Source organism: Salmo salar, unplaced genomic scaffold (assembly GCF_965601325.2).
Source record: "Salmo salar unplaced genomic scaffold, fSalSal1 ptg000974l, whole genome shotgun sequence".
In the NCBI taxonomy this organism is placed as follows: domain Eukaryota; kingdom Metazoa; phylum Chordata; class Actinopteri; order Salmoniformes; family Salmonidae; genus Salmo; species Salmo salar.
Genome location: NW_027675573.1, coordinates 667,405 through 692,480, shown reverse-complemented (window position 1 = coordinate 692,480; position 25,076 = coordinate 667,405). Strand labels below are relative to the sequence as shown.

Sequence of the window (25,076 nt, the reverse complement as noted above, 5' to 3'; positions counted from 1 at the left end):
TGTTTATAGCATAACAAAATTAAACTGACATAAAACAAAAACACCATACATTTAGTTAATTATATATATACCAACTATTTATTTAGATGGGTGACATTATCTGCCAAAGTAACAGCCCTGTAGACAAAGAAGAGCTCTCCAGTAGGTACCAAAACATTCAAAGGACATTCTCTCAAAAGTGATGTTACAAGTTGATCATCATTCAAAGCAGAATGACTTTTCCATTGTTCCTCAACTGTAGTGTCTGATATACCATTTTCTAGCTCTGAGTCTCTACTTTTATCCAACATAAAAACACAATTAATATTTGTCTCTCTGAAATGAAATCATTAAGTGATAGATGTCTGTCATTGATCAACCCCATGTCATGATTAGATAGTGAAAAACACACCAATCTCATTAATAATTTCTTTAAACAATAAAAGCTAATTTACCAACATTTCTGAAAATGGATATGTAGCGTTTTGGAATTAAACTCTTCTTATGTTTCCCATCTGAGATCAGAGTAGATGAGAGATGTAATGTTTGTCTCTGTTGTGTTGAAGACCAATCAAGCAAGAGAGACCAGCCTCCCCCTTGTCCATTTTCATAGTCCTAAAACAATATTAAACAAACACAATATTCCCTCCTTGTGTGTGTGTCTCTCTGTCTGTCTCTTTGCCTGTCTCTCTGTCTGTGTGTATTTTGCTGTCTGTCTGTCTGTCTGTCTGTCTGTCTGTCTGTCTGTCTGTCTGTCTGTCTGTCTGTCTGTCTGTCTGTCTGTCTGTCTGTCTGTCTGTCTGTCTGTCTGTCTGTCTGTCTGTCTGTCTGTCTGATCCAGAGCTCTTCTTATGTTTCCCAACTGAGATCAGAGTAGATGAGAGATGTAATGTTTGTCTCTGTTGTGTTGAAGTCCAATCAAGCAGGAGAGACCAGCCTCCCCTGTACCCAGCTGTGTGTCCATGAAGAGTGACCGGTCTTTGCGTCAACCTATAGAGTTTAGAGAGGGAGACTTTTCTACTGAACAAAGGTAAGAAGAACTCATGGGTCATGGTCAGTGAGTTAAACAACACTGTCTCTAGTCATTTCTCCTCTCCCATTTTCACATTTCTTTTGGTTGTTTTCATAATCCATAGGCTAAAACTTTTGTCCATTTTCATAGTCCTAAAACAATATTAAACAAACACAATATTCCCTCCGTGTGTGTGTGTGTCTCTCTGTCTGTCTATCTATCTGTCTGTCTCTTTGCCTGTCTCTCTGTCTGTGTGTATTTTGCTGTCTGTCTGTCTGTCTGTCTGTCTGTCTGTCTGTCTGTCTGTCTGTCTGTCTGTCTGTCTGTCTGTCTGTCTGTCTGTCTGTCTGTCTGTCTGTCTGTCTGTCTGTCTATCTATCTCCGTCTGTCTGTGTATCTGTCTGTCTGTCTGTCTGTCTGTCTGTCTGTCTGTCTGTCTGTCTGTCTGTCTGTCTGTCTGTCTGTCTGTCTGTCTGTCTGTCTGTCTGTCTGTCTGTCTGTCTGTCTGTCTGTCTGATCCAGAGCTCTTCTTATGTTTCCCCATCTGAGCTCAGAGTAGATGAGAGATGTAATGTTTGTCTCTGTTGTGTTGAAGTCCAATCAAGCAGGAGAGACCAGCCTCCCCTGTTCCCAGCTGTGTGTCCATGAAGAGTGACCGGTCTTTGCGTCAACCTATAGAGTTTAGAGAGGGAGACTTTTCTACTGAACAAAGGTAAGAAGAACTCATGGGTCATGGTCAGTGAGTTAAACAACACTGTCTCTAGTCATTTCTCCTCTCCCATTTTCCCATTTTCTTTTTGTAGTTTTCATAATCCATAGGCTAATCCTTTCGTCCATTTTCATAGTCCTAAAACAATATTAAACAAACACAATATTCCCTCCTTGTGTGTGTGTCTCTCTGTCTGTCTGTCTATCTGTCTGTCTGTCTCTTTGCCTGTCTCTCTGTCTGTGTGTATTTTGCTGTCTGTCTGTCTGTCTGTCTGTCTGTCTGTCTGTCTGTCTGTCTGTCTGTCTGTCTGTCTGTCTGTCTGTCTGTCTGTCTGTCTGTCTGTCTGTCTGTCTGTCTGTCTGTCTATCTATCTCCGTCTGTCTGTGTATCTATCTCCGTCTGTCTGTGTATCTATCTCTGTCTGTGTATCTATCTCCGTCTGTCTGTGTATCTGTCTGTCTGTCTGTCTGTCTGTCTGTCTGTCTGTCTGTCTGTCTGTCTGTCTGTCTGTCTGTCTGTCTGTCTGTCTGTGTATCTATCTCCGTCTGTCTGTGTATCTGTCTGTCTGTCTGTCTGTCTGTCTGTCTGTCTGTCTGTCTGTCTGTCTGTCTGTCTGATCCAGAGCTCTTCTTATGTTTCCCCATCTGAGATCAGAGTAGATGAGAGATGTAATGTTTGTCTCTGTTGTGTTGAAGTCCAATCAAGCAGGAGAGACCAGCCTCCCCTGTTCCCAGCTGTGTGTCCATGAAGAGTGACCGGTCTTTGCGTCAACCTATAGAGTTTAGAGAGGGAGACTTTTCTACTGAACAAAGGTAAGAAGAACTCATGGGTCATGGTCAGTGAGTTAAACAACACTGTCTCTAGTCATTTCTCCTCTCACATTTTCACATTTCTTTTGGTTGTTTTCATAATCCATAGGCTAATCCTTTAGTCCATTTTCATGGTCCTAAAACAATATTAAACAAACACAATATTCCCTCCCTGTGTGTGTGTGTGTCTCTCTGTCTGTGTATCTGTCTGTCTGTCTGTCTGTCTCTTTGCCTGTCTCTCTGTCTGTGTGTATTTCGCTGTCTGTCTCTGTCTGTCTGTGTGTATTTCTCTGTCTGTCTATCTGTCTCTCTGTCTCTTTGCCTGTCTCTCTGTCTGTGTGTATTTCGCTGTCTGTCTCTGTCTGTCTGTGTGTCTTTCTCTGTCTGTCTGTCTGTCTGTCTGTCTGTCTGTCTGTCTCACTGTCTCTGTGTCTGTCTGTGTGTGTCTCTGTGTCTCTCTGTGTCTGTTTCTGTCTGTGTGTCTGACTCTGTCTCTGCCTGTCTGTGTGTCTCTGTCTCACTGTCTCTCTGTGTCTGTCTCTGTCTGTCTCTCTGTCGGTGTGTCTGTTTCTGTGTGTCTGTATGTCTCTGTGTCTGTCTGTCTGTCTCTGTCTGTCTGTGTGTCTTTCGCTGTCTGTGTGTCTGTCTATCCGTCTCACTGTCTCTGTGTCTCTCTCTGTGTCTGTCTCTCTCTGTCTGTCTCTCTGTCTCTGTGTCTGTCTCTGTCTGTGTCTGTCTCTCTGTCTGTGTGTCTTCGCTGTCTGTGTGTCTGTCTGTCTCTGTCTGTCTGTCTCACTGTCTCTGTCTCTGTCTGTCTGTCTATGTATGTGTGTATGTCTCTGTGTCTGTCTGTCTCTGTGTCTTTCTGTCTGTTTGTCTGTCTCTGTCTGTGTGTCTGTCTCTGTGTCTTTCTGTCTGTGTGTCTGTCTCTGTCTGTGTCTGCCTTTCTGTGTGTGTCTGTCTCTGTCCGTCTGTGTGTCTGTCTATCTGTCTCTGTGTCTGGCTGTGTGTCTGTGTCTGCCTGTCTGTCTGTCTGTCTGTCTGTCTGTCTGTCTGTCTGTCTGTCTGTCTGTCTGTCTGTCTGTCTGTCTGTCTGTCTGTCTGTCTGTCTGTCTGTCTGTCTGTCTGTTCCTGTGTCTGCATGTCTGTGTCTGTGTGTCTGTGTCTCTGAGTCTCACTGTGTCTGTCTCTGTCTGTGTGTCTGTTGTCTGTCTGTGTGTCTGTCTCTGTCTGTCTCTGTTTTTCTGTCTGTCTGTGTGTCTTTCTCTGTCGGTGTGTCTGTTTCTGTGTGTCTGTTTCTGTGTGTCTGTCTATCTGTCTCTGTGTCTGGCTGTGTGTCTCTGTCTGTCTGTCTGTCTGTCTGTCTGTCTGTCTGTCTGTCTGTCTGTCTGTCTGTCTGTCTGTCTGTCTGTCTGTCTGTCTGTCTCTCTGTTTCAGTGTCTGTCTCTGTCTTTCTATGTGTCTTTCTAATTTCTGTCTGTCTCTGTCTGTGTGTCTTTCTCTGTCTGTCTTTGTCTGTCTCTGTCTGTCTTTGCCTGTCTCTGACTGTCTGTCCCGCTTTCTGTCTGTTTGTCTCTCTTTGTCTGTATGTTTGTGTCTGTCTGTCTGTCTCTGTCTCTGTCTGTCTCTGTCTATCTCTGTTTGTCTGTCTGTCTGTCTGTGTCTCTGTCTGTCTCTTTCTGTCTGTCTGTCTCTGACTGTCTGTCCCGCTTTCTGTCTATGTCTGTCTGTTTGTCTGTCCGTACTCACTCACTCCCTGGATGAGGAGATGTAATCTCATGTTTTGTGCACAGAAACCAACAGGAGAGATCAGAGTCAGACATTCTCAGTGGTCAGTCTTCCCAGAGTCATCAAACAGACCTGGCCTCCATATTCAGTGTATGTGGTCCTGTTATGAACATTTGTTTTTGTTGACCTCAAGTAAAGTTGATCTGTCAATCATTCATTAATGTGTTAATGAGAAAGCATTTATTCTCTTGCTTAACTTATTTACTTGATTTATTTCAGTTGCTTGAAGAGAATATTATTACATTTGTGAAGAACGAGCTGAAGATGTTCAAGAGGATTCTTAGTCCAGAACTCCCAGAAGGCTTTGAGAGTCAGAAGCAGGATGAGGAAGTGGTGGATGCTGAAGATGAGAAGCAGGAGAGCAGTGCCAGAGAGGGGGCTCTGAAGATCACACTGCACGTCCTGAGGAAAATGAACCAGAAGGAGCTCGCTGACACACTGGAGAAATGTAAGATCTGTCTGCCTCATGTTGAATGCTGTTTTATAACATTTAAAAGCTGTAGCTAAAGTACAGCTAAAGTAGCTGTGTAACTCAATGATATTGTAGCAGCCTTAACACAACACCTAGTGGCCTCAACAAGTAGCAGCAGGGATGTGTTGTGTTGATTAATTTAGAGAGACAGAGAGTGAGACAACATTAATAATACCATCAATAATACCAATAATAATATAATCAGTCACACCAGTCTGTAATGCATTATGAAAACATTTATACAGTCAGTTAAGAGAATAAATTATGATAATTTAAATCTTTATAACAGTCCTACAATACTGTAGACATTAAAACAGATGTAATATTAATATCCTCTGTGTTATTTCTAGATTCAGATGATCCTGCTGTCATTTGCCAACGTGAACTCAAATCTAATCTAAAGAAGAAGTTTCAATGTGTATTTGAGGGGATCGCTCAACAAGGAAACCCAAAACTTCTCAATAAGATCTACACAGAGCTCTACATCACAGAGGGTGGAACAGGACAGGTCAATAATGAACATGAGCTGAGACAGATTGAGATAACAACCAGGAAACAAGCAAGACCAGAGACTGCAATCAAATGTAACGACATCTTCAAACCCTTAACTGGACAAGACAAACGTATCAGAACTGTGCTGACAAAGGGAGTCGCTGGCATTGGAAAAACAGTCTCTGTGCAGAAGTTCATTCTGGACTGGGCTGAAGGAAAAGCAAATCAGGATGTCCAATTTGTATTTTCATTCCCTTTCCGGGAGCTGAATTTGATGAAAGGGGACAAAAACACTTTGATTGAACTTCTCAATCACTTCTCAATGGAAACCAAACAATCAAGAATCTCCAACTACAACAAGTACAAAGTTCTGTTAATCTTTGATGGTCTGGATGAGTGCCGACTGCCCCTAGACTTCCAGAAGAACAAGATCTGTTGTGACGTCACAGAGTCAACCTCAGTGGATGTTCTGCTGACAAATCTCATCAAGGGAAATCTGCTTCCCTCTGCTCTCCTCTGGATAACTACCCGACCAGCAGCAGCCAATAAGATCCCTTCATGGTGTGTTGACCAGGTGACGGAGGTACGAGGGTTCAATGACCCACAGAAGGAGGAGTACTTCAGGAAGAGATTCAGCAATGAGGACTTGGCCAGCAGAATCATCTCACACATAAAGACATCAAGGAGCCTCCACATCATGTGCCACATTCCAGTCTTCTGTTGGATTTCTGCAACAGTCCTTGAACACATGCTGAAACATAAGACAGAAGAGATGCCCAAGACTCTGACTGAGATGTACACACACCTTGTGGTGTTTCATACCAAACAGAAGAATGAAAAGTATCTTGGGAAAGAAGAGACAGGTTCACACTGGAATAAAAAGAGTATTCTGTCACTGGGAAAACTGGCTTTTCAACAGCTTGTGAAGGGCAATCTGATTTTCTATGAAGAAGACCTGAAAGAGGCTGGCATTGATGTCAATGAAGCCTTTGTGTACTCAGGATTGTGCACACAGCTCTTTAAAGAGGAATGTGTTCTGTACCAGGACAAGGTGTACTGCTTTGTGCATCTGAGCATTCAGGAGTTTCTGGCTGCTGTATATGTGTTCCTCTCATTCATCAACAACAATGAGAATCTAATTGACACACTGCAAACAAAAGACGAGTCTGAAGTTACTTTCTACAAGAGTGCTGTGGATAAAGCCTTACAAAGTGAGACAGGAAACCTGGACCTGTTCCTCCGCTTCCTTCTGGGCCTCTCACTGGAATCCAATCAGAAGCACTTACGAGGTCTACTGACAAAGACAAGAAGCAGCTCACTGAGCCATGATGAAACTGTCAAGTACATCAAGGAGAAGATCAGGGAGAATCCCTCTCCAGAGAGGAGCATCAATCTGTTCCACTGTCTGAATGAACTGAATGACCATTCTCTAGTGGAGGAGATCCAAAGCTACCTGAGATCAGGAAGTCTCTCAAAAACCTACCTGTCACCTGCACAGTGGTCAGCTCTGGTCTTTGTGTTGCTGACTTCAGAAAAGGAGCTGGATGTGTTTGACCTGAAGAAATACTCCAGATCAGAGGAAGGTCTTCTGAGGCTGCTGCCAGTGGTCAAAGTCTCCAGAGCTGCTCTGTGAGTAAATAAAATGACATATAAGAAGTATTCATCAGGAAGAAATATTATGTTTAGAGAAAATATGTATTATAATATGTATATAATATTATATTGAATAACATATTGAATCAGATATTCAATCTAGTATTACAATATGACCATACAATTCTAGGAGACAGAAGATGAATCTATATGTTGTTTGAGAGAATAAACCAAATGCCATTGTCCTTCTACACTTCTGGTGTTAAATAAACAGTGTGTTTGGGAAGTCATGATGATCTCGTTGCAGGCTGTCAGGTTGTGGAGTCACAGAGGAAGGCTGTGCTTCTCTGGTCTCAGCTCTGAAGTCAAACCCCTCACACCTGAGAGAGCTGGACCTGAGTAACAATGACCTGAAGGATTCAGGAGTGAAGCTGCTCTCTGCTGGACTGGGGAATCCCCACTGTAAACTGGAGACTCTGAGGTCAGTATTCCTGTAGTTGGTCAACAAGTGATAACTGTTCACCAGATCCACATGTGTTTACCAGACACACATAGTCCACACCATATGTGTTTGGACAGTGAAGCTTGCAGTTTTAAATGTGGTGCTATGCACCAGCATTTTGGATTTGACTTAGAATGCTTCATATTAGGTGACAGTACAGAATGTCACCTTTTATTTGAGGGTATTTTCATACATAGCTGTGTTACTGTTAAGAAAGGAAAGCACTTTATGTATTTAGTTCTCCCATTTGAAAAATTGGAACATATTTGGACAAATTCACTTATGTTGTATTAAAGTTGTCATAAGTTTAGTATTTAGTCCCATGTTCCATGCCTGCAGTGATAACATCAAGCTTGTGATTCTACAAACTTGTTGAATTCATTTGCAGTTTGTCTTGGTTGTGTTTTGGATTATGTTTTTCCTAATAGAAACTGAATGGTGAATAATGTCCTGTCATTTTGGAGTCACTTCACTTGTATTGTCAGTAAGAATAAGAATGAATGGAGAATGATGATGAATGAGAAAGTTACAGAGGCACAAGGATCATACCCCCACTGTTATTGGTAATGGTGAGAGGTTAGCGTGTTTTGTTGTATCCTCTGTTATTGGTAATGGTGAGAGGTTAGCATGTTTTGTTGTAGCCTCTATTGGTAATGGTGAGAGGTTAGCATGTTTTGTTGTAGTCTCTGTTATTGGTAATGGTGAGAGGTTAGCATGTTTTGTTGTAGCCCCTGTTATTGGTAATGGTTAGAGGTTAGCATGTTTTGTTGTATCCTCTGTTATTGGTAATGGTGAGAGGTTAGCATGTTTTGTTTTAGCCTCTGTTATTGGTAAAGGTGAGAGGTTAGCATGTTTTGTTGTAACCTCTGTTATTGGTAATGGTGAGAGGTTAGCATGTTTTGTTGTAGCCTCTGTTATTGGTAATGGTGAGAGGTTAGCTGTTTTGTTGTAACCTCTGTTATTGGTAATGGTGAGAGGTTAGCATGTTTTGTTGTAGCCTCTGTTATTGGTAATGGTGAGAGGTTAGCTGTTTTGTTGTAGCCTCTGTTATTGGTAATGGTGAGAGGTTAGCATGTTTTGTTGTAGCCTCTGTAATTGGTAATGGTGAGAGGTTAGCTGTTTTGTTGTAGCCTCTGTTATTGGTAATGGTGAGAGGTTAGCATGTTCTGTTGTGGCCTCTGTAACTTTCTCACTCATTCTGATTCATGATTTATTCATGATTTTTCTTAATCATGGCATCATCAGAATTTAATTTTTAATCGTCAATCACATACAGTTGAAGTCGGAAGTGTACATACACTTAGGTTGGAGTCATTAAAACGTGTTTTTGAACCTCTCCACAAATGTCTTGTTAACAAACTATATAGTTTTGGCAAGTCGGTTAGGACATCTACTTTGTGCATGACACAAGTAATTTTTGAAACAATTGTTTACAGTCAGATTATTTCACTTATAATTCACTGTATCACAATTCCAGTGGGTCAGAAGTTTACATACACTAAGTTGACTGTGCCTTTAAACAGCATGGAAAATTCCAGAAAATCATGTTATGGCTTTAGAAGCATCTGTAGGCTAATTGACATAATTTGGATGTATTTCAAGGCCTACCTTCAAACTCAGTGCCTCTTTGCTTGACATCATGGGAAAATGAAAAGAAATCAGCCAAGATCTCAGAAAAAAAATTGTAGACCTCCACAAGTCTGGTTCATCCTTGGGAGCAATTTCCAAACGCCTGAAGGTAACACGTTCATCTGTTCAAACAATAGTACGCAAGTCTAAACACCATGGGACCACACAGCCGCCATTCCGCTCAGGAAGGAGACGCGTTCTGTCTCCTAGAGATGAACATACTTTGGTGCAAATCAATCCCAGAACAACAGCAAAGGACCTTGTGAAGATGTTGGAGGAAACAGGTACAAAAGTATCTATATCCACAGTAAAACGAGTCCTATATCGACATAATCTGAAAGGCCGCTCAGCAAGGACGAAGCCACTGCTCCAAAACCACCATAAAAAAAGCCAGACTACAGTTTGCAACTGCACATGGGGACAAAGATCGTACTTTTTGAAGAAATGTCCTCTGGTCAGATGAAACAATACAAGAACTGTTTGGCCATAATGACCATCGTTATGTTTGGAGGAAAAAGGGGGAGGCTTGCAAGCCAAAGAACACCATCCCAACCGTGAAGCCCGGGGGTGGCAGCATCATGTTGTGGGGGTGTTTTGCTGCAGGAGGGACTGGTGCACTTCACAAAATAGATGGCATCATGAGGGCGGAAAATTACGTGGATATATTGAAGCAACATCTCAAGACATCAGTCAGGAAGTTAAAGCTTGGTCACAAATGGGTCTTCCAAATGGAAAATGACCCCAAGCATACTTCCAAAGTTGTGGCAAAATGGATTAAGGACAACAAAGTCAAGGTATTGGAGTGGCCATCACAAAACCTTGACCTCAATCCTATAGAAAATTTGTGGGCAGAACTGAAAAAGCGTGTGCGAGCAAGAGGCCTACAAACCTGACTCAGTTACACCAGCTCTTTCAGGAGGAATGGGCCAAAATTCACCCAACTTATTGTGGGAAGCTTGTAGAAGGCTACCCGACACGTTTAACCCAAGTTAAACCATTTAAAGGCAATGCTACCAAATACTAATTGAGTGTATGTAAACTTCTGACCCACTGGGAATGTGATGAAAGAAATAAAAGCTGAAATTAATCATTTTCTCTACTATTATTCTGACATTTCACATTCTTAAAATAAAGTGGTGATCCTAACTGACCTAACACAGGGGATTTTTACTAGGATTAAATGTCAGGAATTGTAAAAATTGAGTTTAAATGCATTTGGCTAAGGTATATGTAAACTTCTGACTTCAACTGTATGTATTAAAATACCCTCAAATAAAAGGTGACATTGTATACTGTCACCTCATATGAAACATTTGATCTGAAATCCAAAATGTTGGAGTATAGAGCCACATTTAAAATGTTAGCTTCACTGTCAAAATAGATATGGTGTGGACTGTATACTCAATACAATCTAAATCTGATACCTCACTGTCTGTCTTTTGACTGATACTGCTTTTAAACTGGTCTGGTCAGTCTACTCAAATATTTGTACTATACATGTTTCTATCTGCAGGCAATACTTTGATCATTTGTCATTTTTAATGATGATACATTAATTTACGAATAGATATGGCAGGTTTCAGGACACTGATATCTGAAAAATTTTGAAAAATTATACTGCCACTATTTTCACCACCAAAGCATAGCAGTGTGATTTTAATTTGATTTGACTCTTTGCAGGCTGTCAGGCTGTCTAGTCACAGAGGAAGGCTGTGCTTCTCTGGTCTCAGCTCTGAGGTCAAACCCCTCACACCTGAGAGAGCTGGACCTGAGTAACAATGACCTGAAGGATTCAGGAGTGAAGCTGGTCTCTGCTGGACTGGGGAATCCCCACTGTAAACTGGAGACTCTGAGGTCAGTATTCCTGTAGTTGGTCAACAAGTGATAACTGTTCACCAGATCCACATGTGTTTACCAGGGACACATAGTCCACACCATATGTGTTTGGACAGTGAAGCTTACAGTTTTACATTTGGTGCTATCCTCCAGCATTTTGGATTTGAGATGTTTCATATTAGGTGACCTTACAGAATGTCACCTTTTATTTGACGGTATTTTCATACATATCTGTTTTACCGTTTAGAAATTAAAGCACTTTCTGTACGTAGTTCTCCCATTTGAAGAAGTCTTAATTATTTGGACAAATGTACTTATATTGTATTAAAGTTGTCATAAGTTTAGTATTTAGTCCCATGTTCCATGCCTGCAGTGATTACATCAAGCTTGTGATTCTACTAACTTGTTGAATTCATTTTTCAGTTTGTTTTGGTTGTGTTTTGGATGATGTTTTTCCTAATAGAAACTGAATGGTGAATAATGTCCTGTCATTTTGGAGTCACTTCACTTGTATTGTCAGTAAGAATAGAAGATGTTTCTGAACACTTCTACATTCATGTTGATGCTACCATGATTATGAATAATCATGAATGAATCGTGAATAATGATAAATGAGAAAGTTACAGAGGCACAAAGATCAGACCCCCTCTGTTATTGGTGTTATTCTGTATACTTCTGGCCCTTCTTTGGACACTGTATTAACTAACCTCTAGACGAGCTTCAATGCCATACAGCTCTCCTTCCGTGGCCTCCAACTGCTCTTAAATACAAGTAAAACTAAATGCATGCTCTTCAACCGATCGCTGCCTGCACCTGCCCGCCTGTCCAGCATCACTACTCTGGATGGTTCTGACTTAGAATATGTGGACAACTACAAATACCTAGGTGTCTGGTTAGACTGAAAACTCTCCTTCCAGACTCACTATAAGCATCTCCAATCCAAAGTTAAATCTAGAATTGGCTTCCTATTTCGCAACATAGCATCCTTCACTCATGCTGCCAAACATACCCTTATAAAACTGACCATCCTACCGATCCTCGACTTCGGCGATGTCAATTACAAAATAGCCTCCAATACCCTACTCAATGAATTGGATGCAGTCTGTCACAGTGCCATCCGTTTTGTCACCAAAGCCCCATATACAGTGGGGGGAAAAAGTATTTGATCCCCTGCTGATTTTGTACGTTTGCCCACTGACAAAGAAAGGATCAGTCTATAATTTTAATGGTTTATTTGAACAGTGAGAGACAGAATAACAACAAAAACATCCAGAAAAACGCATGTCAGAAATGTTATAAATTGATTTGCATTTTAATGAGGGAAAAAGTATTTGACCCCCTCTCAATCAGAAAGATTTCTGGCTCCCAGGTGTCTTTTATACAGGTAACAAGCTGAGATTAGGAGCACACTCTTAAAGGGAGTGCTCCTAACCGCAACTTGTTACCTGTAAAAAAAGACACCTGTCCACAGAAGCAATCAATCAATCAGATTCCAAACTCTCCACCATGGCCAAGACCAAAGAGCTCTCCAAGGATGTCAGGGACAAGATTGTAGACCTACACAAGGCTGGAATGGGCTGCACGACCATCGCCAAGCAGCTTGGTGAGAAGGTGACAACATTTGGTGCGATTATTCGCAAATGGAAGAAACACAAAAGAACTGTCAATATCCCTCGGCCTGGGTCTCCATGCAAGATCTCACCTCGTGGAGTTGCAATGATCATGAGAACGGTGAGGAATCAGCCCAGAACTACACGGGAGGATCTTGTCAATGATCTTAAGGCAGCTGGGACCATAGTCACCAAGAAAACAATTGGTAACACACTACGCCGTGAAGGACTGAAATCCTGCAGCGCCCGCAAGGTCCCCCTGCTCAAGAATACATATACATGCCCATCTGAAGTTTGCCAATGAACATCTGAATGACTCAGAGGACAACTGGTGAAAGTGTTGTGGTCAGATGAGACCAAATTAGAGCTCTTTGACATCAACTCAACTCGTCGTGTTTGGAGGAAGAGGAATGCTGCCTATGACCCCAAGAACACCATCCCCACCGTCGAACATGGAGGTGGAAACATTATGCTTTGGAGGTGTTTTTCTGCTAAGGGGACAGGACAACTTCACTGCATCAAAGGGACGATGGACGGGGCCATGTATCGTCAAATCTTGGGTGAGAACCTCCTTCCCTCAGCCAGGGCATTGAAAATGGGTTGTGGATGGGTATTCCAGCATGACAATGACCCAAAACACACGGCCAAGGCAACACAGGAGTGGCTCAAGAAGAAGCACATTAAGGTCCTGGAGTGGCCTAGCCAGTCTCCAGACCTTAATCCCATAGAAAATCTGTGGAGGGAGATGAAGGTTCAAGTTGCCAAACATCAGCCTGGAAACCTTAATGACTTGGAGAAGATCTGCAAAGAGGAGTGGGACAAAATCCCTCCTGAGATGTGTGCAAACCTGGTGGCCAACTACAAGAAACGTCTGACCTCTGTGATTGCTAACAAGGGTTTTGCCACCAGGTACTAAGTCATGTTTTGCAGAGGGGTCAAATACTTATTTCCCTCATTAAAATGCAAATAATTGTATAACATTTTTGACATGCGTTTTTTCTGTATTTTTTTGCTGTTATTCTGTCTCTCACTGTTCAAATAAACCTACCATTAAAATTATAGACTGATCATTTCTTTGTAAGTGGGCAAACGTACAAAATCAGCAGGGGATGAAATACTTTCCCCCCCACTGTACTACCCACCACTGCGACCTGTACGCTCTCATTGTCTGTCCCTCGCTTCATACTCGTCGCCAAACCCACTGGCTCCAGGTCATCTACAAGACCCTGCTAGGTAAAGTCCCCCCTTATCTCCGCTCACTGGTTACCATAACAGCACCCAACGGTAGCACGCGCTCCAGCAGGTATATCTCTCTGGTCACCCCCAAAGCCAATTCGTCTTTCGGCCGCCTCTTCTTCCAGTTCTCTGCTGCCAATGACTGGAACGAACTACAAAAATCTCTAAAACTGGAAACACTTATCTCCCTCACTAGCTTTAAGCACCAGCTGTCAGAGCAGCTCACAGATTACTGCACCTGTACATAGCCCATCTATAATTTAGCCCAACTACCTCTTCCCCTACTGTATTTATTTATTTAGCTCCTTTGCTCCCCATTATTTCTACTTTGCACTTTCTTCCACTGCATATCTACCATTCCAGTGTTTTACTTGCTATATTGTATTTACTTTGCCACCATGGCCTTTTTTTGCCTTTACCTCCCTTATTTAACTTCATTTGCTCACATTGTATATAGACTTATTTTTCTCCTGTATTATTGACTGTATGTTTGTGTAATACCCTTGTTTGAACCAAGTATTGAGTTTATTTGTTATAATTAATTGGTATTATATTTAAAAGATGATTGAATTGCTCCTAAACTGTAATGTTGTTAATGCATTATGCTTTTTGAAGAAATATTTATTTAATGTATAAGTGAATAGTTTGTTTTACTTTGAAGTTTACGTTTTGACCAATAAGGTCGCTTGTTAAGTTGTGGCCAATGGGAGTTGACCTGGTTAACGGGAGGGAAAAAGACGTTGATGAAAGGATGGACGTTTTACCTCAGGACGGTTGGTGAAGAAAAATTATAAAAGAAGACGACAGAACTACAACAAAACCCATAGCTACTAAGACATGAAGGGAAATACATGTTTTATTTAATAAAAGAGTTGTTATAATTTAGTTAAAACTTAGTAAAGACTGAAGCTACCGTCTCGTCGTGGAGGTATTAGCCAGCCTTGAGGTTAGCCTAGCATCGTGTGACACCGGGAGATAATTGCTTGGGAAGCTAAACGAGTTCGTGTTGCCATGGGGATATCAGTTACGGCTAAGGAGTACTGTCTGCATGGGTAGCTGTGTTGCCATGGGGATATCGGTTACAGCTAAGGAGTACTGTCTGCATGGGTAGCTGTGCTGCCTTGGACTTGGTGAGGAAACCTGCATGGAACTGCCATACTTCGCTGAGGGAATATCTACCATGTAGTGAGTAACCACAATGTGAGGTGCTTATAAATAAATACATTGGTAATGGTGAGAGGTTAGCATGTTTTGTTGTAGCATCTGTTATTGATAATGGTGAGAGGTTAGCATGTTTTGTTGTAGCCTCTGGTATTGGTAATGGTGAGAGGTTAGCATGTTTTGTTGTAGCCTCTGTTATTGGTAATGGTGAGAGGTTAGCATGTTTTGTTGTAGCCTCTGTTATTGGTAATGGTGAGAGGTTAGCATGTTTTGTTGTATCCTCTGTTATTGGTAATGGTGAGAGGTTAGCATGTTTTGTTGTAGTCTCTGTTATTGGTAATGGTGAGAGGTTAGCATGTTTTGTTGTAGCCTCTGTAACTTTCTCACTCATTATTATTCATGATTCATTCATGATTTTTCTTATTCATGGAATCATCAGGATTCATTTAGTAGTGTTTAGAAACATGTTATCTACTCACTTAGACAGAAAATTATCCAGTCATCATCCACCATTTTAATATTGGACAAAACACAACCCAAAACACAACGATAACAAACTGCAAAATCAATCAACGAGTTTGAGTCACAAGCTTGATGTAGTCGCTGCGTTCAAGGAATATCGGATCAAATACTCAACTTGTGACTACTTTAAGCCACTATGAGTGAATTGGTCAGAAAACATATGACTTCTTTAAATAGGGGGACTAGATACATGAAGTCCTTTCATTTTTTCTAAATGGTGGAACAGATATGTATGAAAATATCCTCAAATAAAAGGTGACATTATATACTGTCACCTCATATGAAACATTTGATCTGAAATCCAAAATGTTGGAGTTTAGAGCCACATTTAAATTGTTATCTTCACTGTCAAAATAGATATGGTGTGGACTGTATACTCAATACAATCTATATCTGATACCTCACTGTCTGTCTTTTGACTGATACTGTTTTTAAACTGGTCTGGTCAGTCTACTCAAATATTTGTACTATACATGTTTCTATCTGCAGGCAAAACGTTGATAATTTGTAATTTATAATATGATACATTAATTTATGAATAGATATGGAAGGTTTCATATGTTGAAGAAATATACTGCCACTATTTTCACCACCAAAGAATAGCAGTGTGATTTTAATATGATTTGACTCTTTGCAGGCTGTCAGGCTGTCTAGTTACAGAGGAAGGCTGTGCTTCTCTGGTCTCAGCTCTGAGGTCAAACCCCTCACACCTGAAAGAGCTGGACCTGAGCTACAATCACCCAGGAGACTCAGGAATCAGACTGCTCTCTGCTGGACTGGAGGATCCACACTGCAGACTGGAGAAACTCAAGTATGTAGAGGGTTTATGTCAATGTTCATATCAGACATGTTTGACTTATCAGGCTAGTTAAGACAAACATTCTTACCACCACTTGGACAAAGTTATATGCTGACTGTGTGTGTGCGTGTGCGTGTGCGTGTGCGTGTGCGTGTGCGTGTGCGTGTGTGTGTGTGTGTGTTCAGGTGTATCCCTCAATGACTGTCTGTTTTTCTGCTTACCGCTACAGTGTGGAACATGGTGGAGAGAACAGAATGAAACCTGGACTTAGAAAATGTGAGTGTTGACTGCTGTGAAGAATATGACTAAGAATAAGTCTTAATTCAAGTTAAGTCAAAGACCACCATCATTACTGACTTGGTCATATTAAATATCATCTGTAGTTCTACAGAAGCAGAAATCAGGGACACCAACGTTTACAAAGACTTGATTTGACAGTGTGTGTGTGTGTGTGGTGCGTTTGTGTTATATTAGAAATTATATTAGAAATGTGTGATTGTGTTCATGATGCATACAGGTGTGTAGTTAACTTCGAAATCGTCCCACCTACGTAACAGCCAGTGGAATCCTGTGGCGCGTTATTCAAATACCTTAGAAATGCTATTACTTCAATTTCTCAAACATATGACTATTTTACACCATTTTAAAGACAAGACTCTCGTTAATCTAACCAAACTGTCCGATTTCAAAAAGGCTTTACAACGAAAGCAAAACATTAGATTATGTCAGCAGAGTACCCAGGCAGAAATAATCAGACACCCATTTTTCAAGCTAGCATATAATGTCACAAAAACCCAAACCACAGCTAAATGCAGCACTAACCTTTAATGATCTTCATCAGATGACACACCTAGGACATTATGTTATACAATACATGCATGTTTTGTTCAATCAAGTTCATATTTATATCAAAAAACAGCTTTTTACATTAGCATGTGACGTTCAGAACTAGCATACCCCTCGCCAACTTCCGGTGAATTTACTAAATTACTCACGATAAACGTTCACAAAAAGCATAACAATTATTTTAAGAATTATAGATACAGAACTCCTCTATGCACTCGATATGTCCGATTTTAAAATAGCTTTTCAGTGAAAGCACATTTTGCAATATTCTGAGTAGATAGCCCGGCTTCACAGGGCTAGCTATTTAGACACCCAGCAAGTTTAGCATTCACCAAAGTCAGATTTACTATAAGAAAAATGTTATTACCTTTGCTGTCTTCGTCAGAATGCACTCCCAGGACTTCTACTTCAATAACAAATGTTGGTTTGGTTCCAAATAATCCATTGTTATATCCAAATAGAGGCGTTTTGTTCGTGCGTTCAAGACACTATCCGAAAGGGTAAAGAAGGGTGACGAGCATGGCGCATTTCGTGACAAAAAAATTCTAAATATTCCATTACCGTACTTCGAAGCATGTCAACCGCTGTTTAAAATCCATTTTTATGCCATTTTTCTCGTAAAAAAGCGATAATATTCCGACCGGGAATCTGCATTTAGGTAAACAGACGAAAGAAAATAAAGCATGGGGTCGACTCGGGCACGCGCCTAAGCCCATTGTCCTCTGATCGGCCACTTGTCAAAAGCGATAATGTGTTTCAGCCTGGGGCTGCCTCGATATTGTTCAGCTTTTTCCCGGGCTCTGAGAACCTATGGGAGCCGTAGGAAGTGTCACGTTACAGCAAAGATCCTCAGTCTTCAATAAAAAGAGCCAAGATGAACAACAACTTGTCAGACAGGCCACTTCCTGTTCAGAATCCTCTCAGGTTTTTGCCTGCCATATGAGTTCTGTTATACTCACAGACACCATTCAAACAGTTTTAGAAACTTTAGGGTGTTTTCTATCCAAAGCCAATAATTATATGCATATTCTAGTTACTGGGCAGGAGTAGTAACCAGATTAAATCGGGTACGTTTTTTATCCGGCCGTGTCAATACTGCCCTCTACCCCCAACAGGTTAATGGGAATAAGTGTGTTTTATATGAATAATATGAGTAAGAATAAGTCTTAATTCAAGTTAAGTCAAAGACCACCATCATTACTGACTTGGTCATATTAAATATCATCTGTAGTTCTACAGAAGCACAAATCAGGGACACCAACGTTTACAAAGAGTTGCTTTGACAACGTGTGTGTGTGTGTGTGTGTGTGTGTGTGTGTGTGTGTGTGTGTGTGTGTGTGTGTGTGTGTGTGTGTGTGTGTGTGTGTGTGTGTGTGTGTGTGTGTGTGTGTGTGTGTGTGTGTGTGTGTAATTATTGTGAATAAGTGTGTTTTATATTACCGTACATAATAACATATGATCATTCAACAAGTCTCCAGTTACCTTAACTTCTCCTTTTGATACCTAGAAACATCTACATTAAATTAATTAGTGAAAAGTGAGTTATTAACATTCTAATGTGAATGATGATGATTTCTAATATTGTGTCTGGTTTCATCCATCAGATGTCTGTGATCTCACACTGGACCTAAACACAGTAAACAGACTCCTCTCTCTGTCTGAGGAGAACAGAAAGGTGACATGTAGGATAGAGGAGCAGCCGTATCCTGATCACCCAGAGAGATTTGAGGACCTTAAACAGGTGCTGTGTAGAGAGGGTCTGACTGGGCGCTGTTACTGGGAGGTAGAGTGGAGTGGGATAATGGGGGCTGGTATAGGAGTGACATATAAAGAAATCAGCAGGGGAGGATGGGGTGATGACTGTTGGCTTGGATTCAATGACAAGTCCTGGTGTCTGTTCTGCTCTGACAACAGTTACTCTGCCTGGCATAATAATAATCTCACTACCATAGCCGTCCGCCCCTCCAGGTCCCACAGAGTAGGAGTGTATCTGGACTGGCCAGCCGGCACTCTGTCCTTCTATAGAGCCTCCTCTGACACACTGACCCACCTGATCACATTCACCTCCACAGTCACTGAGCCCCTCTATCCAGGGTTTTGGGTTCATTATATTGGCTCTTCAGTGTCCTTGAAATAATAACTGGACACAAACACACTGGACACACACACACACTAGACACACACACACACACACTGGACACACACACACACTGGACACACACACACACACACACACACACACACACACACACACACACACACACACTGGACACACACACACTGGACACACATACACACACACACACACACACAGTGGACACAGACACACTGGACACAGACACACACACACTGGACACAGACACACACACACACGGACACTGGACACAGACACACACACACACTGGACACAGACACACACACACACACACTGGACACAGACATACACTGGACACACACACTAGACACACACACACTAGACACACACTGGACACACACACACACACACACTAGACACACACACACACACACACTAGACACACACGCACACACACACGCACACACACACTGGACACACACACACACACACTGGACACACACACACTGGACACACACACACTAGACACACACACACTAGACACACACACACACACACTGGACACACACACACTGGACACAGACACACACACGCACACTGGACACAGACACAGACACACACACACTGGACACAGACACACACACACTGGACATACACACACACACTGAACACACACACACACTGAACACACACACACTGAACACACACACACTTGACACAGACACACACACTAGGCACACGCTGGCCACCTGCTCAAACAGGACAAACACACACACACTGACACACACATAAACACTGACACACACAATGGACAAACACACATTGAACACTCACACGTGACAGGCTTGTAATATTTTCTGATCTTTTACCACTTTGCATTTTTTATGATATATTTTACTGTTTGTGTTTGTACCACAGGAGGTTGGTGGGACCTTATTTAGGGAGGACAGACTTGTAATGGCTGGAGTGGAATAAGTGGAATGGTATTAAACACGTGGTTTCCATGTGTTCCATTTCATTCACTCTGTTCCAGACATTATTATGAGCCGTCCTCCACTCAGCAGCCTCCACTGGTATGTACTGTCCTGTATGTGAGAGAGATCCAACAAGGAATTACAATGTATGTATTACTTTTAATACCTGCAAATGACAAATAAACTACTGGAACTCCTTATGAATGTCAGCAGCCGACGAGGTGAAAATATTACCGGAATATTCTGCAAAATGTTGATGAAGCCGTCACTCAATCCACCCAAAACAACATGCAGTCTTTCCACAAGACTCCCATGAAGTTATAGTGTGACGTTATGAGTCGACGTTAAAGTAACATTCTCACAACATACTGCACTTGTTTTATCCTGTTTTAGATGTATCCTCTGTTTAAACATTTAAACTCTTACAATAACACTGTTAAAATACCAATGTGATCATTTTTTGTCTTTTATGTTGGAAAAACAAATTGTACAATTATATGTGGACATACGCTCCATAGTTGTACAAGTATACATGGTTATATTGTACTTTTCATAATAAAACATACTTGAAACAAGAAAAAGCATGTTAATTGTGAAAACAATTTTGTTATTGATTTTTACATTACTTCTCCCTGTCTCATGTTGACGTTTGTCATGAATCTTGACCTGGAGGCAGAACTGTGCGATTTCCTCTAGATATGTCAGCTGCAAAGTCAGAATTGGCTGTGGAAAATAATTTTGTTTTATGGTCTTAATTTAAGGGAAGGATTAGCAGTGTGGTTAGGGTTGAGGTTAGGATTAAAATCGGATTGTATTACTTTGTGCCTGTGCCAGCTAGTAACCACTTTGATGAACTGCCTCCAGGGCAAGATTCATGACAATAAATGCCAACCTGCCTCCAGGGCAAGATTCATGACAATAAATGCCAACCTGCCTCCAGGGCAAGATTCATGACAATAAATGCCAACCTGCCTCCCAGTCGTCCCCTCCTTATCTTTACAAGGCTGCAGAACATGCAAACTAGTGATGTGGGGGTTCTTTCATAACCCTCAGTCCCCAGGTGGGTAGATGGTAGGTTGAATAAAGAGAAGCTAGTGATGTGGGGGTTCTCTCATAACACTCAGTCCCCAGGTGGGTAGATGGCAGGTTGAATAAAGAGAAGCTAGTGATGTGGGGGTTCTCTCATAACCCTCAGTCCCCAGGTGGGTAGATGGCAGGTTGAATAAAGAGAAGCTAGTGATGTGGGGGTTCTCTCATAACCCTCAGTCCCCAGGTGGGTAGATGGCAGGTTGAATAAAGAGAAGCTAGTGATGTGGGGGTTCTCTCATAACCCTCAGTCCCCAGGTGGGTAGATGGCAGGTTGAATAAAGAGAAGCTAATGATGTGGGGGTTCTCTCATAACCCTCAGTCCCCAGGTGGGTAGATGGCAGGTTGAATAAAGAGAAGCAAGTGATGTGGGGGTTCTCTCATAACCCTCAGTCCCCAGGTGGGTAGATGGCAGGTTGAATAAAGAGAAGATAGTGATGTGGGGGTTCTCTCATAACCCTCAGTCCCCAGGTGGGTAGATGGCAGGTTGAATAAAGAGAAGCTAGTGATGTGGGGGTTCTCTCATAACCCTCAGTCCCCAGGTGGGTAGATGGCAGGTTGAATAAAGAGAAGCTAATGATGTGGGGGTTCTCTCATAACCCTCAGTCCCCAGGTGGGTAGATGGCAGGTTGAATAAAGAGAAGCTAGTGATGTGGGGGTTCTCTCATAACCCTCAGTCCCCAGGTGGGTAGATGGCAGGTTGAATAAAGAGAAGCTAGTGATGTGGGGGTTCTCTCATAACCCTCAGTCCCCAGGTGGGTAGATGGCAGGTTGAATAAAGAGAAGCTAGTGATGTGGGGGTTCTCTCATAACCCTCAGTCCCCAGGTGGGTAGATGGCAGGTTGAATAAAGAGAAGCTAGTGATGTGGGGGTTCTCTCATAACCCTCAGTCCCCAGGTGGGTAGATGGCAGGTTGAATAAAGAGAAGCTAGTGATGTGGGGGTTCTCTCATAACCCTCAGTCCCCAGGTGGGTAGATGGCAGGTTGAATAAAGAGAAGCTAGTGATGTGGGGGTTCTCTCATAACCCTCGGTCCCCAGGTGGGTAGATGGCAGGTTGAATAAAGAGAAGCTAGTGATGTGGGGGTTCTCTCATAACCCTCAGTCCCCAGGTGGGTAGATGGCAGGTTGAATAAATAGAAAACAATAGGCTACATAAAACAATCCATAAATGTATAATTATTGTGCAATTTACACAAAACATTAAGGACACCTTTTCTTTCCATGACAAACTGACCAGGCGTAACTCAATATTAGGAAGGTATCCTTAATATTTTGTTCACTCAGTGGCTCTGACCCTTTACGTAACAGTCAATCCTCTTTTCCAGGAAACCTTCTTTAAATTTCCCCAAATGTTTCCACACTGCTGCTCTCTCACAGCTGCTCCAGGGCCTCTTGGGTTGAGGAGTCATTCTCTTCTAACCTGATCACAGCTGCTCCAGGGCCTCTTGGGTTGAGGAGTCATTCTCTTCTAACCTGATCACAGCTGCTCCAGGACCTCTTGGGTTGAGGAGTCATTCTCTTCTAACCTGATCACAGCTGCTCCAGGGCCTCTTGGGTTGAGGAGTCATTCTCTTCTAACCTGATCACAAACAAAGACAAGATTCAAACAAATAAACATGATGGTCCAACATAATAGGGGGGGGGTATAGGGAAGGTAGGGGAGAGGAGGGGGGTATAGCGAAGGTAGGGGAGAGAAGGGAGGGGGCAAGGGGAAGGTAGGGGAGAGGAGGGGGTATAGGGAAGGTAGGGGAGAGGAGGGGGTATAGGGAAGGTAGGGGAGAGGAGGGGGGCATAGGGAAGGTAGGGAGAGGAGGGGGTATAGGGAAGGTAGGGGAGAGGAGGGGGTATAGGGAAGGTAGGGGAGAGGAGGGGGTATAGGGAAGGTAGGGGAGAGGAGGGGGGTATTTGGAAGGTAGGGGAGAGGAGAGGGGACTTCCTCCATGTCAGGTAAGCAGCCTCCAAGTCTACCCTCACCAACTGACCAGACTGAGTGAGTTCTGAACATCCCTCTCTGTCCTCTGATGCTGCATCCAAGTCTTCTTGGGTCTTTCTGGTGTCTCTGTCTTGACTCTTTAGTGAGTTTTTTCAGTTCTTTCCCAGGCTGCCTGAAAAACACAAAAAGATGGCAAATACATAAGAGTTATGAACTATCAAAATAAAGAGAGTCCCACACTCCATATATAAACTCCCAGTAATTTATTGGGTATTTACCAACGTTTCAGCATCACTGTGCCTTCTTCAGGGTGATGTCATCAATACTTGAACCAGGTTATGTAGACAAACAGTGCAATTAGTGCAACCAATGACAATAGAGAGGGGTGTGTCATAATGATTAAGTTAATTACAATGAATTAATGAAACTGTTAAAAAAAACAATAGTTTATGGCATATTAAATATAAAAAAATAGTAGGGTATATTATATATATCCGGCTCTCCATGTAATCTGATTCATTATGATCTAGGATCAGGTCCCCTCTCCATGTAATCTGATTCATTATGATCTAGGATCAGGTCCCCCCTCTCCATGTAATCTGATTCATTATGATCTAGGATCAGGTCCCTCCTCTCCGTGTAATCTGATTATGATCTAGGATCAGGTCCCCCCCTCCATGTAATCTGATTCATTATGATCTAGGATCAGGTCCCTCCTCTCCATTTAATCTGATTCATTATGATATAGGATCAGGTCCCCCCTCTCTGTGTAATCTGATTATGATCTAGGATCAGGTCCCCCCCTCCATGTAATCTGATTCATTATGATCTAGGATCAGGTCATCCTCTCCATGTAATCTGATTCATTATGATCTAGGATCAGGTCCCTCCTCTCCAGTTAATCTGATTCATTATGATCTAGGATCAGGTCCCTCCTCTCCAGTTAATCTGATTCATTATGATCTAGGATCAGGTCCTCCTCTCCATGTAATCTGATTCATTATGATCTAGGATCAGGTCCCTCCTCTCCGTGTAATCTGATTATGATCAAGGATCAGGTCCCCCCCTCCATGTAATCTGATTCATTATGATCTAGGATCAGGTCCCCCCTCTCCATGTAATCTGATTCATTATGATCTAGGATCAGATCCCCCCCTCTCCATGTAATCTGATTCATTATGATATAGGATCAGGTCCCCCCTCTCCTTGTAATCTGATTCATTATGATCTAGGATCAGGTCCCTCCTCTCCAGTTAATCTGATTCATTATGATCTAGGATCAGGTCCCTCCTCTCCATTTAATCTGATTCATTATGATATAGGATCAGGTCCCCCCTCTCCGTGTAATCTGATTCATTATGATATAGGATCGGGTCCCCCCCTCTCCATGTAATCTGATTCATTATGATCTAGGATCAGGTCCCCCCTCTCCATGTAATCTGATTCATTATGATCTAGGATCAGGTCAATCCTCTCTGTGTAATCTGATTCATTATGATCTAAAAGGCTAAACTGATCCTAGATCAGCTCTCCTACTCTTTATGAATACTGTCACAGGTGACTCCTCGAGATGATTTATAAGTTACAGGTGACACTGCATCTGGCATCAATGTCCTCCAAGAAGATGAGGTTGATGGTCTGGCCTCTCATCCCCTCCTTCATCTCTCTGCAGGTTCACTGCATTTGACAAACTACAGAAGAAGTACATCATTATCTGCACTAAATAACTAAATACAATTTACTAAATTAACTAAATTAATCAACACTGAAATAAAATACTGAAAAAGAAACTGAAAAAAACTCCTTATTACTGCATCCCACCTTTCAGCCTTTTTCATGTTCAGGAAGTGAAGCGGGTGGTCATGCTGGCAGGAAACCCCAACACGCCTGTCTCCTACAATTTCCTTGTTTTGGTTTTGGACCTGATGGCATTGCCTGCTTGAAATCCATGGCAACCCTAAAATATCTATAATAATATAAAGCACAATACAA

General features: G+C 42.1%; 1 protein-coding gene and 1 long non-coding RNA gene across 2 annotated transcripts; both read left to right on the top strand.

Annotated features, from left to right (window-relative positions):
* Positions 1 to 3,979: 3,979 nt before the first annotated feature.
* On the top strand, positions 3,980 to 7,351 carry LOC145877362 (NLR family CARD domain-containing protein 3-like). Its single transcript, XM_082972676.1, has 4 exons — positions 3,980 to 4,387; positions 4,517 to 4,745; positions 5,120 to 6,890; positions 7,162 to 7,351. The coding sequence occupies exons 2-4, from the start codon at positions 4,562 to 4,564 to the stop codon at positions 7,349 to 7,351; spliced, it is 2,145 nt and encodes a 714-aa protein (XP_082828802.1). The 5' UTR covers positions 3,980 to 4,387; positions 4,517 to 4,561.
* Positions 7,352 to 14,398: 7,047 nt separating this feature from the next.
* Positions 14,399 to 20,264, top strand: LOC145877357 (uncharacterized). The gene is made up of 4 exons (XR_014391665.1): positions 14,399 to 14,852; positions 15,988 to 16,161; positions 16,379 to 16,425; positions 18,600 to 20,264. It is a non-coding gene; the product is annotated as an uncharacterized LOC145877357 (long non-coding RNA).
* The last annotated feature ends 4,812 nt before the right edge of the window (positions 20,265 to 25,076 follow it).